Genomic DNA, 17,743 nt, shown 5'->3' with positions numbered 1-17,743 from the left:
TATTCCATGTACTAGTAATATATTGAAATATCCAACTACTTTTATGTATATATTCCACTGAAGTGTAAAAAATATATCGAAATATATATTATAATGATATGTGATTTACTTTTTGCCCGATAGAAGTTAATTTCAATTATAACCCAACTCAACGCAAATGACACCTTCTATTTGAACGACAAACACAACGGTTGAAACATACCATCGGTATAATACCGCTGGCAAAAAAAAGAAATTGGAGGCTGTGTTGATTGCCGATCATAGTGTCAATGTGGATTAATCGGTAAAAATTGCATAGAGAAATTAAATATTATCCTACTTTTGTTACTATAAATCCTCCTATCCAATTAAATGCTATTAAATATTATCCTACTTTTGTTACTATAAATCCTCCTATCCAATTAAATGATAACATGTGTTATATTAGTATATATTAAAATATCATTAAATGAGCATTAAATGTTACAGACGTCACTATTTAATTGGGTAAGAATATTTGTAAAAACAAAAAATAAGAAGATATATATTTAATTTCTCAAATGCATAACACTGTATAGCTTTAGAGTCAAATACAGTATTATTGTTGAAACACAATGTTTATAACCAGTAGAAAGTAGGTAATTATAAAATATTAATATAGTTATTATTTATCACCTTGTTTTTAATAGTAATTATATGTCTAAATTTTTAAAAAATGACATGATCTGATTATCATAGTGCTCAATGTCCAGGTGCAATTGTGATAATGAGACACAATTTTACCATGTACAGCTGTAAATATGACGACGCAGCCAAGCATGGATCATTGAATAGAATTACTTTGGGAAGTCCCCATTTGTATATTATACAAAGAAAACCACGAGTGAATTATAATATTCAAGCCTTGGCCTACAGAGTATTGAGAATGGTGTTAGACAATACTGCAATGGTGTTGACCCGGTCAACTACGCACATCCAATTCTAATGAACGCGCTGCAAGTTCAGTTGCTTTATCATATTATATACTATAAATACTATTAATTAATTAGTACGTATCTGTTGTTTCGGCTTTGCATATTTTTTTAATAAACGTGGAACATATTTAGCTTTCAAATCACCCACCACCAACGTCAATAATTAATGAAATAGAAAATTCGACGACATCCACAACGGCACCACCACCATCCAATTGCCAAAGCTGCCATGGATAGGCAAAGCTACAATCATGGAGGATCTTTGCTCTATCAAAGCCTAACATCAATATGGACACAAGCAGAAACACCAAGATAAAGATTCACGTCTCTAACTTTAGTTAAACCTATTTTTGAGAATTCGATACTATTTTCTAGAAAGTACAAGATTGTATTGAATAATGGGTTCTTGGTCGTTGTCAGCATCTTCACAACTACATGTAGCAGTGCTTTCTCAAACTCTCAGCTTTCTCTTTTTCCTCTTCTTTTCTAATGGTAGATCTACGCTTCTCTACCAGATTAATAAAACACAAACTATGATTTTGTTCTGAATTAATGCAATTTTATCTGAATTTGCAGGAGCCTTAGGGGTTACTTTAACTATTGTAAACGAATGTGGGTTCACTATTTGGCCCGCAATCATTAGCATTCAGAGTATAAATGAAACCGGATTTGAGCTCACAAAGGGTAGTTCTCGCTCTTTTCAAGTTCCTGCTATCTGGGATGGTAGTATATGGGGTCGGACCGGTTGCAACTTCGATAGCTCAGGTAAATGGTTGTGTGCCACAGGTGACTGCGGCACCAATGAATTCATGGAGTGTAATGTATATAAAAGCATACCTGCAGTCATACCACCGGCCACAGCTGCTGACTTCAGTATCAATCAAAACCAGGATTTTTATGATGTCAACATTGCCGAGGGCTACAACTTGCCAATACTTGTGGAGGCCACTGCCGGTTCAGGTTCTGGATTAAGTAGTTGTGCAAAGACCGGTTGTGTTGAAGACTTGAATCAGCGGTGTCCAAAGGAGCTAAGTTCAGCCGATGGAAAGGTATGCAAGAGTGCTTGCTTAGCTTTTGGCTCTCCAGAGTATTGTTGCACTAACTCGTTCTCGTCACCCTCATCGTGCAAGCCAACAGCATATGCTCAGTTGTTTAGATCAGCCTGCCCAAGATCGTATAGTAACACATACGATCTACAGACTACTACATTTAGGTGTAAAGGTGCCGATTACACCATCAGATTTTGTGCTGCTGCCGATTCATTTTCAACAATCAAACTTAGTGGCCAACTCAAATCTACAGACCAGCTTGTTTCCACACGTGGAAATTTCACATTAGGGTTCTTTGGTGAAGATTACAGTTACTTGGGAATATGGTACACAAACGATGTTCAATCCACAAAAGTGTGGGTAGCTAATCCAAATGCACCAATCATATCCACCTCAGGCGCTCATACCTTATCCATCAGTGCCAAAACCGGAGACTTGATCATCAGTGAAGGATGGAGAACTCTATTCAGCATCACCGATGTTAAAATTGGTCCAAACGCAAATGTGACTGCAACCCTCGAAGATAATGGTAACTTCCGGCTGATTAACCAAGTTGACAAAAGGGTTTTGTGGCAGAGTTTTGATCACCCAACCAATGTGCTACTACCTGGCATGAAGCTCGGGTATGACATGACAACAGGGCGGAATTGGACTCTGACCTCTTGGTTGAGCAATGAAATCCCTAAATCAGGACCTTTTACTTTGAGTTGGGAACCCACTCAAAAAGCATCCCAGAGGTTAATGATTCGACGACGAGGACGACCCTACTGGACTAGTGGGACTCTAAATAATCAAATATTTCAATATATGTTTGCATTGAATGGCCCAGGTAGTCAATCTATGTATAATCTCACTTCTGTATACAACAATAAAGAAAGATACTTTAGCTATGATGGTAGTACTTCTGTTTTACCCATGTGGATTTTGACACCAAAAGGCCAAATTAGAGATATTAATAACGCTACTGTTTGGAGCCCTGCGTTTTGTTATGGCTACGATTCTGCTAATGGTTGCGTGGAGTCGATTTTTCCTCAGTGCAGGAGAGAGAATGATAATTTTAGTAAAAAGAATGGGGATTTTGCTCAGGACATGACAGAAGGTGTTATTGATGGGAACTCAAGCTTAAGCATTAACGATTGTTTTGTTATGTGCTGGAATGATTGCAAGTGTGTGGGGTTTAATAGTAATACCACAATAGGAACTGGTTGTGTAATCTGGAAAGGAATCAATAGGTTTTCGGTTAATCCTCATGATAACTCTACATCAAAGTATGTGATCAGCCAAAATCCAGACAATCGAAGTACAGGTAATAATGTTGATTTCCGATGGTTTTTGATACCATTTAAAACCTCCTTAAAACTAAACAAACCAAAATGCAGGAAACAATACACAAAAGAGCAAGAATTGGATATGGATATCCATTAGTGTGTCCATTCCTCTTGTTTTACTAGGTTTTGGGGCTTTATGTTATATAAAGAAGAGAAAGCATAGACAAAAAGGTATAGAACCAGCAACGATATTGAATCTAGCTTATGTTTGTACTTTCTAGTTACATCTTTTGTTAAGTCGCTGATATTGATTGTAGAATACCAGAGACGGAAGAGAGATGAATATTTCGTGGAGCTGACAACTTCTGAAAGCTTCAAGGATGTACATCAGCTTGAACCAAATGGTGTGAAAGGAAATGATTTATTATTATTTAGCTTTGCCTCTATCATGGCTGCCACCAATGATTTCTCAGTGGAAAATAAGCTCGGACAAGGTGGTTTTGGACCTGTTTACAAGGTTACATTACTGTCACTTCAAACTTTTATGTTACATCTTATGGTTCTTGCATTTGTATATATATATATATATATATATATATATATATATATATATATATATATATATATATATATCTATATATATATATATATATATATATATATATATATATATCTATTTTAACAAAAAGATATATCATACAATTATAAAAACAGGGAAAACTAAGTGATGGGAAAGAAATTGCAATCAAAAGGCTTTCAAGAACATCAAGGCAAGGGCTTGTGGAATTCAAGAATGAACTAGTACTCATAGCCAAACTCCAGCATACAAATCTTGTTCGAGTTCTGGGTTGTTGCATTCACGGGGAAGAAAAGATGTTAATATATGAATATATGCCCAACAAAAGTTTAGATTTCTTTGTATTTGGTATGCATTGTTTAAAACATAAGTGCATTCAGTTCTTTTACTTGTGACATTTATTATAAACTTTTTCACTGCCTTGCAGATGAAAACAGAAAGGCAGAGTTGGATTGGCCTAAACGATTTATCATCATTGAAGGAATTGCTCAAGGGTTGTTGTACTTGCATAAGTACTCAAGAATGAAAGTTATTCATAGAGATCTGAAAGCTAATAACATTCTTTTAGATGAGAGTCTGAACCCCAAGATTTCTGATTTTGGTATGGCAAGAATATGCGAGCAAAATGTGACTGAGGCAATGACTAACAGGGTGGTTGGAACATAGTAAGTCATCTCTCTTGAATTATCAAAAATCGCGTTGTGTTATACGATTTCATGGTCAATCTATCTGCAAAAAAGTTTGATTTAGTATTACCAAGGAGAAATAACACAATGATCCTAATTTCGATATAGTATCTTTGAGACGAATTTGTTGTTTTTCTGATTCAATGCTATCTATTTTTAAAAAGTCTTGGTGACCATATTGTATTCAGTGGTTATATGTCTCCTGAGTATGCAATGAGGGGGGTTTTCTCAATCAAGTCCGATATCTTCAGCTTTGGAGTCTTGATCCTAGAAATTGTCAGTGGAAGAAGAAATAGTAGCTTCGTCAATCTTGATGACACATACAGTCTTATTGGATATGTAAGTAAATTCTGATTCAAATTTTAACAATATTACATACGATGTCCATCTTACATTATTGGTTCACACAATTATATATTATGGTTGACCAATGTATTCACGATGTCCAAACAGCTTAACTGATGTATGCCACATAAGCAAAGGGGATTTTACTAATTAACTTTTATCAAGCAGTTTATCCTTACCACTTTGTTAGAAATTAATGAAGGGAAAATGATCAAATCATTAATCGTATTTGGATGATTTAGGCATGGGAGCTATGGCAACAAGGGCATACATTGGAATTCAAGGATCCTACATTGGGAAATGCTTGTGATGTACAGCAATTCTTGAGGACTGTTCATGTTGCCCTTCTCTGTGTACAAGAGAATGCAATAGATAGGCCAACAACATCCGAGATGATCTCCATGCTTCTCAATGAATCCATATCATTACCCACTCCAAACAGACCAACATTTTTGATAGGTGGAGGGGACTCAAATTCTACTTCATATGAAACCAAGGCAGAAGATTTCTCCGTGAATAATGTAACCATCTCTGTTGTGGGGGGTCGATAGGGTATGAACGTAGCTACAACATATCATTCTTTGTGAAACCTTTCTGTAATATAGTTGGTATTTATTCATGTTTGTAGGAGGTACAATTCCATTTTTTCATACCTGCTACATGCATGCAGAATTGCCACTTCAGAATATATAAAGTACCTCTTTACAAGTCTATCTGCATTAAATATGTTGATAAATAACATTTTGTGGAAACTTCTGGATAACAGATTCATTATTAGCTCAATTTCAAAGCTTTCTGAGTTTAGGAAGTCTGGCGTTTATGCAGCCTGATTGGGGAGGAAACTGGTAACTTATCATAGAAGTAATGGATGTTACTAGCTAGTCTTATAATCATATCGTTCATGTATCATTGTTTATGTTCCTTATTGTTCCCCTGGGGATGATATTGTGTTCATTCATCCTGTTAAAACTTTATTAACAAATAATGTCAATTCCAATAGATACTTGTCTGATTCTTTAGTGAGCAAGTTTGCACTTTGATTGACAAAGATAGCTTAGCTGTTCTTTTAACCTTAAGAGCAGTACAGCTTTTGATGCTAATTTTGATATCTAAAATCATCTAAACTCCAAATTGAACCATATGAAATGATGGGCCTCATGGAAGTGTAAGGTACTCACGCATGGACTGAATAAAACTCTGTATAAGTAGATCTTCTGTAAGGTTCTGCAAGGCCACAATTACTCAAGTCATATATCTAAGTACTTTTCAATTTGAAAACTTGATTAGTTTGCTCTCTATACCACAACATAAGCACATTCACTTTAACATTCGGTTTACATTTAAAGTCATTCTATTAAATCCCTAAATTGCTCGATCCAGTCTTATTTTAGTTCTGTACATACACGGACAGGAACACAATTTGTGATGTGGCAGTGATGATTTGCATGGTTTGTCTCTTAGAACGGTATGTCATAGCACGGGTTTGAAGGTACATTGATTGTTTTTGGTTTTAGTTAATGTCTTCCAAATAACTTTCAAAATGATGGCTTAGAGCTGTTCCATCAAGGCTGCTGCTAATCTGATCCATAATCTGGTGGAATGGCGGCTTAACTGTTGCTGCTCTTTGCTTCCAGAAACCTCAGATTTCTTTGATTTTCCAATTGAATTATCAGGTGCCACCAGAGATCGAACAAAATAGAGGCATCGTCGAAATGTGATTGGACTACATTTGTCAAAATATATAATTAATTTATGAATTTTATGCCATCATAGATTTTTATATTCCGTTATCAGTTTAGGTTCCGAATTATATTAAATTGTCCACCACTAGAAAACAGCCCTTTAATGACACACATTGCGTGTCATAAAGGTAAAGGGGTACAGATGACAGACAAATTTGTGTCATTAAAGCCTCTGTCACAAAGGAAGACGACAAGCATACGCGTGTCATAATCTTATGACACACAATGACGCCACATATTGCGTGTCATTAAAGTCTCTGTCATAATGTAAGACAACACATATTTTTGTGTGTCATATATTTAAATGTTTTTAAGAAAAAAATATGGTATTTATAGTTTTACTAATTTTCAAATTAAATGACAATTAATGTTTCTATTGATGTCAAATAGAGTTGTGAGGTGTCGAAGTATCATGAGTCCATCTTAGTGTCGAAGTCTGTATTTCAGCTTTCGTTGTATGTATTTCATAGGGGCACTTTTGTATGTCGAAGCTTACTAGATTTAGCCCTTATGTATTTTTTGTAAACTTCTGTCATTCCTATAAATAGGGATAGGTACTAGAGATAGTGTGACTTTTGAGCCTTCGTTGTTCTTACTCTAAGAAATCCTCTTGTATCTTCAGAAGTTTAGTTAAGCCATCCAGATTATATTTACTCTTGTGTTCTTCATGTTCTTAATTCGATTTAAACTCTGATTTCATTTTGGTTTACTCGATCAATACGAACTACATTTTCATAATACAAAATAACGTATCATAAAAAAAAAAGACAATCCATTTCACAATACACAATATGTCAAATACAAATGATCATTTCGATGTTAAATAAATGTAATACATTGTTATTAAGGGGCTCTAATAATACATTCCTATTAAGGGGACATCCCTAACTATATAATATGTTAGTACACTACTATTAACGGAGACCTGCATGTTTCACATATCATGGTAAACAAGCCTTGGTGTCATTGGTTTCCCACCAGGTATACCAAGTAAAAAAAATGCTAAATTGGTGTCATAGGCGGTTACAACCAGGTGTGGATGGCAACTAAGGGCTTGGAGCATTAGCTAGAGGTAACAAATATGTCATATCAATTCACATGACACTTATTTTTGGTGTTAGGACCCGTATTTGTCAAAATCTCATGCTCCAACTTCCTTGCTGCAAATTCATGTGGCAAGTTCCTCTCTATTATGCTATTCAGTGTCACGTTGAAAAAAAACAACCAATTCACCTTATTAATCAATTAACGTTAACTAATATAAAATGATTAATGAACTTACTATTAAGAAAAGAAAGAAATTGACCTTATTGTACATGTTCTTGGTGTTGGAGATAACATTGAAGAAAGTAACCTTATTGTACATGTTTTAGGTGTTGGAGATAGCATGTACCCATCATTAAGTTAAATTGTAACACCCGGTCCTCACAGGTAATTTTTTTTCGGTATTTTAAAAATGTAAGTTTTGGAGAGCTTGATCCTACACGGGGCATAGGGTAATCTCTTACGTAGCGCGTAGGAGGGAATCTTGATGCGGGGGATTAATGATCCACGCATGGCGTAGATGTAAGTCCCAAAATTAGCTTGATGTATCAATCCGATCCACTTGATGGTGCGGAATCCCAATCAAGTGGATGATGCAAGATGGAATGGAGAAGAAGAAGAAGAAGAAGAAGAAGAAGAAGAAGAAGAAGAAGAAGAACTTGATGAATCTATGGTGTATTCAATAATATGAATGATGTTCCATACACATAAGATCTACACACACACACTCTCTCTTCTTCTCTCTAGTTTCTCTCTCTAGAACACCTTGATTTACACACACACTTGACCGTAAACTCTCTCCTCCATCTGACATCTACTGACACTATTTATAGGGAACAGTAGCCGTAAACACGTTTACAACCTTAAACATGTTTACAACCGTAAACACGTTTACAACCGCAAACACTATACAGACCGTAAACATATATGGACCGCAAAACCAAGGCCCAAACCCAATGGTAGACCGATAACACATGGGATTTCGATCCAAGCTACAATTAAACCCAATGCTGTTTTCGGTCCTAGACCTAAAACTATTAAAGCCTAGAAAAGTAAAGTATAAACCATATTTTTGACCCAACAATCTCTCCCTTGGTTTATAGCTTTCTTTTCTTTTTGACCCAACAAACTCCCCCTAGGTTTGTAGCTTGCATTTCTCTTCAGTCTTCACTTTGTGCTTGGCTTCAGCTTTAATCTTCAATTATTTCACGACTTCAAGATGAACATATGAATCTTCTATGTGAGTGAGTTCATCTTGAGCAGTTGGGCTTCTCTTCAAAATTTGACATTGAACGCACGTTGGGTGTAGAGGCTTGTTGTAGAGATTCTTGAAAATCAGCACTTTCAGCTTGAGAATCTTCGGAGAGAATGATAGAGAGACCGATTCTTCTGGATCACTTCAGCAGGTACATAGATAGCAGCAAATTGATTGAGGAGGCTTCAATGCAATCTGTCACATAATCTTCAAGTACAACTTCACCTTGCTTCTGGAGTTAAAAGAATGAGTGTTGAAAGGATAATCTTCATTTCTTGTTCCTTTGAATGAGAATTCTTCGACAATCACGGATGAATCTTTGGCTCAGAAAATCTCGATACAGTCTTCATGAGTCTCATCTACATCTAAATCACTTTTCAAGACAAAGAAAAATTTGAGATAAAAACAAAACTAAAGGAAAACTTAGCACACAATTTTTTTGGATTTTTCATATTTTCTAAAAAAAATAAAACAGAAACAAAATTATTTTTGGATTTTTTATATTTTTCTGAATAAGAAATAAAACAGAAATAACAATATTTTTGGATTTTTGGTTTTCTGATTTTTGTTTGGTTTTTTTTTAATTTTAATTCTCCCCCTAAGCTTGTGCATAGAGAAAAACTATGAACAAATTTAACCAAAAAAAATAATAGCTAAATTTAAGACTAATTTGGGATCAAAGTTGTCAGGCAATCCAATATCGTTTATCAACACACGCCTACATGTCTAGATCTGGTCAATCATCGGTATTGTGGTCCACTTAAACACAAAGGATATTGACAAATTAGACAGATTATAAGTGACAAGTCATTGTGATCTTATTCCTAAATAGACCATTTGGCTGACGACGACCATGGATATTGTTGTCCACTTAAATCCAACAGTGAGATCTACAGACAACCTATTAAATGGTTCAATTTTAGATGTACTAGAACGTGTTTCCCACTTCCCGACATACCCAGGTAATCAAGAACTTCCAAAGAGCTCCTTACTTTAGGTGAGTATTCAATCATTTAGAGAGAAGTCGGATATAGAAACGCATATGTTGTATCCCAGGTCGGATGTCTTCCAATCACACAGAGGGAACAACATATGACTAATATAGATAGAGGATTAGAGAGATAGCAGGGTGCATATGATGTGTCCCAGGTCGGATCTTCCGATCACATAGAGGGAACAACATACGGCAAACAGACAGAAAGAATTGCATAGATAAGGGTATGCATAGAGATAGAGTTGCATATGTTGCATTCCAGGTCGGATATGTTCCAATCGCGCAAAGGAGGCAACATATGACTGACAGATAGACAGCAAGAAAATAATTTCCTACAGACCTACTTTATCAGAACCCCCCATTCACCCTATCAGAACCGGAATTAAGGACATGAGTCCATACATCGAGGAAATGTTAAGCCACAATTCTAGATACATATGATTTTTAGTGTATCATGCAGGTTCCCATGTTTATCTCACTGCTCAATCTACCCGAGCATCGTATTGTCAGTCCAAATAGAACTATCTAATTCCATATTGTTAAGTCCTTTCATTTTCAATCTATGTCTAGTCCTTTTGAATCATTTATGCCTACCAGCACATTGAACACAGAGTCTAGACAATTTAGCTTCAGTGCATTACACGAGTTTCATATTGCCCTTTAGCACTAGACTTCATATCACTTCCCAAACAATACCTACAAACGAAAAACTATAAGAAAATAAAAGATTGTCTTCAAAACGAATCATTGTAAGAAAAACTCAGGAGTATCGAGAAGAAAACTCAAACTGTGAGTCACCAATTGAATTTGCATCCAGAAGGTCTGAAAACAGCACGCATATTTCAATCTCAGAACAAATTCGAAAATTCATCACATCGTTAAGAACAAACCCCATGTGTGATCCTCTCCTTTCTTCCTTTCCCGCAAAGGACACATACTCTCAAACTAAGAAATGAGTGTTATACAGTTGCGAGATGTCCCTTATCATGTTCTAGGAACAGCCATTATCAACAAACCAAAGTCTGATGATATGCCTCCATAACTGCTCCAACACAGAGTGCGAGATTAATTAGTCTTTGGAACCCAGTCCATTTCGAAACTAGGTTGACCTTTGTCATCTTTTCAAGGTACTCTCTCCCATGACATATCCTACTTATCACAAACAGAAGATGAAGAAATATTAGAATCATTTGAAGATTTGGGAGATTGAACCTTCAGAACTCATATGTAGTCGGGTTTAACCCATTTCTTGCTCGCTCGGTTGGGTGTCTTATCACTTGCTTTTGAACTTGAAGTCGGCTGCCGAGATGACTTTGACCTAACTGGTCTTGGCTTCACTGGAGCATCTCTTGAGCTTGGTTTCTTGGCCGGCATTCCCTTCTTGTCCTTGGGATTTTGATTCTTGACCTTGGGAATTGGATTCTTGGCCTTTTGCGCGTTCCAATCACCATTGCGCTATTGTGACCTTGAAAGGCTTCTTTTGGGGTATCTCCCTCTTGGCACGTTCCGCCATCCTTGTGCGTAGTAGGGAACGTATGCGCGATTAGGACAATTTCTAGAAATGTGTCCAGGTGTTCCACAATGGAAACATGTCTGTTTCTTAACTTGGAATTTGTTTCTGCTTGCCCCTGGTGGCGTGCCCTTGCCTCGTTTCTTATTGTTCCCGCATGCACACATACAGCAAGCCGTTTGTTTCGCTTGTTTTGTGGCCTGTATTTACCAACAGTAGGTTGATTAGATGCAACAGAATTAGAAGCAACAAATTCAGAGTTCAAGGAGTTATTTGTTTGACAATCAGCAGAATCAGCATAATTAGAATTAGTTATGTTCTCCTTGTCCTCTACCTCCACTACTTTACCCGCACAAGAAGTAGAAACATTAGTATCCTTCACCTCAACACCCTCAGGTGGCCCTGATTGTTCAATCTTAACTGAAACTGGTGCAGAGGGTTGGCCATACTGAAGGTGTGCTTCATTTTCTATTTCCTCCTCAGTTAGAGGAGTAGAAGTGTAGTTATCATTGAAAGGAGGTGGAACACTGTGATACCCTAAACCTTTATTTTGATTATCCTTAAATTTCAATTGTTTCTCAATCATAGTCTCAACTTTCTCACTTGACACATCAAACTTTTTTGAAGTTAAAATCTGCATTTTCAAACTTAATTTTTAGTGTGTTAAGCTCGGTAGTCAAGTCAGCAAGTTGTTCCTTAACATATCTATAATTTACACATTTATTGGTATATTCTTCTTGAAGTTTTTGGACCTTTGTAATTGTTCTTTCAGTGGTTTCTGACCTTTCTTAAGGGTATAAACTTCATACATAAGGTCCTCATTTTCTCTTTTTAATAAATCGATTTGATCTCGGAGAAATTTAATAGTAGCTTCACAAGATTTAGAGCATGAAACTTCATTGACCGGGATGTTTGAGGAACTCATTGTTTACCAAAAAAATTGCCCTTTGACTTGAAACCAAGAAAGTCAACCTTAAAAAAACAAGTTTTAAAAAAAATCAAACTTAAAAGTCAAACCAAAAAACTAAACTTGAAAACTTGAAAGTTAAACGAGAAAGTCAAAGTTTAAAGCCAAAGGTCAAACTTTGAAAGTCGAAGTCAATTTTTAAAGGTCAAAATCCAAAAATGATAGTCAAAAGTCAAAACTTTGGGTTGAAAATGAGACTTTAAAATTTGAAAAATTAATTTTTTGGGCCAAAATTGACAAAAATCCGAAAATGGGAACGGAATTGCGAAGCTATATGATTTAATCAGGGAAGATGTTAAACATCTGGCTTGCTAGATCAATTGGTAAGGCGTGGATTGAATGTGAGAGAGACTCGGGTTCGAATCTTGTTCCACGCAATTTCTTTTGTATACTCGTTGTTGACCGCAAACGAGGACTGCAATCGTGCAGTGCTGAAAACTCTTTGGAAGCCGAAAACGTTGAGGACCGTACACGTGCTAGAACTTGGACCGAACAAGTGCGCAATGTCCGAAGCCGAAAACGGATCACTGCTGTAAACGTTTCGGCTGAAAACGCTTCGGACCACAAACTCGGACACGCTCCTCCTGACCACAAACCTCGTTATCATCTGTAAACACTTCAACTGTAAACGCTGCTGTGCGAAAATGGCCGCTGGATCTCGCAAATTTACGTCAAAAAACATGATTTTTCACCCTTTTAAGCACAAAACTCGATCAAAAACTCATTTTTATGAAAAACACGAAGAACAAACCCCCAATATTTTTTCAAAAACTATCCTAAAACATAAAATCCTTTAAGAAAAAGTGCAAAAACGCTCCAGATCTTGCCAAAGAGAATGATACAATTCAAGCTCTGATACCAACTATAATTCCCAAAATTAGCTTGATGTATCAATCCGATCCAATTGATGGTGCAGAATCCCAATTAAGTGGATGATGCAAGATAGAATGGAGAAGAAGAAGAAGAAGAAGAAGAAGAAGAAGAAGAAGAAGAAGAAGAAGAAGAACTTGATGAATCTATGGTGTATTCAATAATATGAATGATGTTCCATACACATAAGATCCATACACACACACTCGTCTTCTCTCTAGTTTCTCTCTCTAGAACACCTTGATTTACACACACACTTGACCGTAAACTCTCTCCTCCATCCGACATCTACTGACACTATTTATAGGGAACAATAGCTGTAAACACGTTTACAACCGTAAACACGTTTACAACCGTAAAATTGTTTGCAACCGTAAACTTGTTTGCAACCGTAAACTTGTTTGCAACCGCAAACACTATACAGACCGTAAACATATATGGACCGCAAACCCAAGGCCCAAACCCAATGCTAGACCGAGAACACATGGGTTTTCGATCCAAGCTATAATTAAACCCAAGGCTGTTTTCGATCCTAGACCTAACACTATTAAAGCCTAGAAAAGTAAAGTATAAACCATATTTTTGACCCAACAGTAGATCAAGCTATGTAGCACGTAGGTACCAAGATCACAACTCTAATCTTGGGGGTTTGAGTCGTATTTAAGTGCACTAACTCCCTTCATGCCCTTACATCCTCATCTTCCATCCTCCCAAACAGCCTCCTTAGAAACCCTAATCCATATTTGCAAGTTTTGAGCCACTAGAGTGTTTTGTGTGCATTTATGAGGGTAGTAGAGCATTATGGAACCGCTAGGGAGCTCAAATAAACATAAGACTGGATTGCCATCCCGACCCTCGAATCATTTGTGAAGGAAGAAGAGCAATTTGTCCCCATACCCATGGTAAATATGAGTAAGAGCTGCCTTAGAGCATTGGAGTGCCATTTCCAGATGTTTTTAGGATTGTTAAGTCATAAAAATGAGAGCTTGGCCACTCTCATCCATCTATGCATGAACTTTTGAGAAATAGAAGGCCTTTTGGATCTAGTTTATGGTTTAGTGCTCCTTTATGTATGCAAATGGATAAAGTTAGAGACTTTATCCATTAAGACGTTCATCTTCTTTAGATCGGAAAGTTTGGAGGATTAACTTTCTATATTAAGCACTTAATGGGAAAATTTGAGTACCAACGTACTACATGGGGCGTAGTTTTAGCTACGCATCATATAGCCCCTTTATGCACATTTTACCACCTCATGTTATATTGGGAGTAGTCTAACCAGAGTGGACCGTTGACTTTTTATTCATTGGTCGTTGACTTTTTGACCAAGTTTGACTTTACATCATGAGCTATGGGCCGGGAATGGTAATCTAATCTCATGTTGTGGGCTCAGGGGCAATCCAGTCTGATGTTGTGGGCATGGTATGCATGCATTGTATATGTATTGTTGTGTGTGGTATTTTAGGGAACTCGCTAAGCTTTGGCTTAAAGTTGTTGGTTTCGTGGTTTCAGGTACATCAGATGCTCGGGGCAAGGCGAAAGTGTGATCGTACACATCCTCCTACTGGTATATGTTTTTGAGAAGATTTTGATACTCAGATTTTATGGACTTGTTTTGAAAACAGTGGTTGATTATATTTTTGTTTGTGGAAATGTTTTACTAAAATGAAAAATTTTAATCATGATTTTTGGGATGTTACAAGTTGGTATCAGAGCCCTGGTTTGAGAGAATTGGATGAACACTTGAGTGATTCCAGACTCAAATTATGGATCTGCAAAATATTTTCAAAAATTAACTCTAAAGTTATCGACGAAGAGGATGCGATATGTACAATCAGTCGGAGCCAAGGAAAGTATTTGTAACGCTCGTTTCAGGTAGCATTTATTTTTCAAGATGTTTAGGGTTTTGCACCAGGACTCGACGATTTGGGGAGCCCCAACTCGACGAGTAGAGATCGTTTTGGGGATGCGGGACTTAGGGTCTACTCGACGAGTTGGAAGGCCCCAACTCGACGAGTAGACACTAATCACACTATAGAGGAAAACCCTAATTTTCAGGGGTTTGTACCCTATTTAAGGAACTTATGGCTCATTTGTACCCTCCCTCATCGTTCTTACAGTCATAGAAAACCCTAGTTCGAGCTTTATACCTTCTTGAGTGTGTGAGAGAGCTTTGGAGAGTGATTTTGGTGTGGTTGTGAAGGAAATTGAAGCTTAAAGAGCTTGGAGTAAAGAGAGAGGCAGTAGATCCGACATCTACTCTGTTTTGGCAACCTTCTTGAGGTATAAAGTTGCTACCTCTACCTTTATTTGATTAGATCTCATCTTATGAAAGTATATGGTCATTTTTGGTGCATAATGGTGTCATTCTCATATTTGGACTTGTCATGAGGATGTGGTTCCAGATCTGGACACCTCTAGGCCTCCATGGACTTAAAGTTGCTCACTCTAGCTAGTCTAGGCCTTTCTCCATGCCCTAATCCTTGTATGAGCCTTAGTTTTAGTGTTTTAGCCTCTTGAGGCCTTGCATGCACGTAAATTTTGCAACTTTACGTGGTATTTCAGTCCTAAGGGACTGGATCTGTAGTTTGGGGCTTTTGTTTCGACTGGAAGGACTGAATATGTGAGGTCAAGGGAAAACTCGATGAGTTTGACTGAGAACTCGACGAGTTGGTGCGGGTTTTCCCGTTTTCGGTCCACACCGAGAACCCGACGAGTTGGATCGGGTTTTCCCATTTTCGGTCTGCACCGAGAACCCGACGAGTTGGATCGGGTTTTCTCGTTTTCGGTCTGCACCGATAAATCAACGAGTTGATAAGATAACTCGACAATTTGGTTAGGGTTTTCCCCGGTTTTCTAAACACTGAAGGAACTCGACGAGTTGCTAAATGCACTTGACGAGTTGGGTCAACATGGACTGTTGACCTTGACTTTGACCATGGTTGACCAAGTTTGACCTTGAGGGTAATTTTGGTATTTCGGGATGTTGACAAAGCTAGTCACATGATGATTGTAGGCAGTTGATTTGGAGCTGTGCGTTGGGACTTATCACATCTTATCAGTTCAGCATTATTGAGAGGTGAGTCTCCTCACCATACCAATGGGTCTAAGGCACCAAGGCCGACCCATAATTTGTTATGTGATATGATAGTTGGTTATGGGATATGTGGTATGCTAGCTAATTGACATACTTGCATGAAAGACCTCGAGGGGTTCCCAAGGAATTTAGGTGTAAGACCTTGGAGGGTTTCCATGGCATCCTTGGGCTAAGACATCGGGGGGGGGGGGGGGGGGGGGTTCCCGAGGCACCCAAAGTAAGACCTTGGAGGGTTTCCGGGGCATCCTTATATGTTAGTATGTATGGTTTATATGGTAGTGGGCTAAGACCTCGGGGGGTTCCCGAGGCACCCGAAGTAAGACCCTGGAGGGTTTCCAGGGCATCCTTAGGCTAAGACCTCGGGGGGTTCCCGAGGCACCCGGAGTAAGACTTTGGAGGGTTTCCAGTGCATCCATATATGTTGTATGCATGGCTTAGGTGGTTTATGTAGCTTTTATAGCTATTATGGATTATGTGATTATGTGGATTGTGTGGCGTATGCTGTCACACCCCCAAACCAGAACGGCGGAAACGTTCGGGGGCGGAGGACGTCATGTTCAGTATCATAACAATGTACAATAGTAAAACAAGCAAACACATCATCCATTTCATTAATAATATAGTTAATACAAGTGTGTTCTGAATATATTTGTAAGACAACAAGAATATATATATCAAAATAAAAGACGAGTCTTGAACATGCTCCGTCTTCTCAAAACCTGGTCCAGTGTACCTGTCTACTGGTGACCTGAGAATACAAGTTATTTTGAAAGAGTAGATCAACATTTAAGCTGGTGAGTTCATAAGTATTTTAGTGTCAAAAGTTTGCATAAGTTTGATGAAAAGTTTGTAAGTGTTTGATGTAAATGTTTGTATACTTCCTAGAAAATCCTATATTTTCTACTAAAAATGGAAAGTAGTCTTCTACCAAGACCCGACTGTTTTGTATGTTTGTTTTTCTGTAAAAATGAGTGTTTTCCCAAGTATACGACTATCATTACCAGAAAATAGTTTATATTACCTTTTATGTGAGAAGATCACTATATGAATTTAATGGGAAAATGACAGTGTACAGTAATGATGTAATAAGTAACTACTGAACTACTAACTACCTTAAAACGAATTTGTTTAATTAAGGTTAAAATGTGATGTGGTTATAACCATACTGATTGACGAGTGTTTAACACGACGACCTGTTGGCGTCGAAACTGATGTGACATTTGTCACCCCTTGGCTTTCCTGTCGGACTATAGCTAACAGTTGGGATGTAGGATTGTCAGTCCCGTATAGATCTATACACACAATGCCCGCTCTCCCTCCAGGAGACTCTGGTTACAAAACGCGACCTAACAAGTATATTGTTATGCCATGAAGTAGTGGTTTCAC

At 37.5% G+C, this 17,743-nt stretch overlaps 1 protein-coding gene across 3 annotated transcripts; it reads left to right on the top strand.

Annotated features, from left to right (window-relative positions):
- Positions 1-1,100: 1,100 nt before the first annotated feature.
- On the top strand, positions 1,101-6,961 carry LOC145115189 (G-type lectin S-receptor-like serine/threonine-protein kinase At1g67520). Of its 3 annotated transcripts, none has more exons than XM_079051414.1 (9): positions 1,101-1,445; positions 1,530-3,308; positions 3,382-3,501; positions 3,588-3,787; positions 3,985-4,195; positions 4,275-4,512; positions 4,722-4,872; positions 5,121-5,430; positions 6,290-6,961. In XM_079051414.1, the coding sequence occupies exons 1-8, from the start codon at positions 1,352-1,354 to the stop codon at positions 5,427-5,429; spliced, it is 3,102 nt and encodes a 1,033-aa protein (XP_078907540.1). In that variant the 5' UTR covers positions 1,101-1,351; the 3' UTR covers position 5,430; positions 6,290-6,961. The 3 variants fall into 3 exon arrangements, with proteins under 3 accessions (XP_078907540.1, XP_078907542.1, XP_078907541.1); XM_079051416.1 differs by lacking the exon at positions 6,290-6,961 and adding an exon at positions 5,645-5,878; XM_079051415.1 differs by lacking the exon at positions 6,290-6,961 and adding an exon at positions 5,507-5,586.
- Positions 6,962-17,743: the final 10,782 nt, after the last annotated feature.

Source organism: Lactuca virosa, chromosome 5, assembly GCF_052849685.1.
Source record: "Lactuca virosa cultivar CGN04683 chromosome 5, Lactuca_virosa_CGN04683_v6, whole genome shotgun sequence".
Taxonomy (NCBI): Eukaryota; Viridiplantae; Streptophyta; class Magnoliopsida; order Asterales; family Asteraceae; genus Lactuca; species Lactuca virosa.
Note: the sequence above shows the minus strand (reverse complement) of the source record. Positions and strands in the feature narration are given on the sequence as shown.

Coding starts and splice junctions, on each gene's coding strand:
- LOC145115189 (XM_079051414.1), top strand. CDS start 1,352: ATGGGTTCTTGGTCGTTGTCAGCATCTTCACAACTACATGTAGCAGTG. Junction 3,502..3,587: donor GAGAAAGCATAGACAAAAAG/GTATAGAACCAG, acceptor TATTGATTGTAG/AATACCAGAGACGGAAGAGA. Junction 4,513..4,721: donor AACAGGGTGGTTGGAACATA/GTAAGTCATCTC, acceptor TATTGTATTCAG/TGGTTATATGTCTCCTGAGT.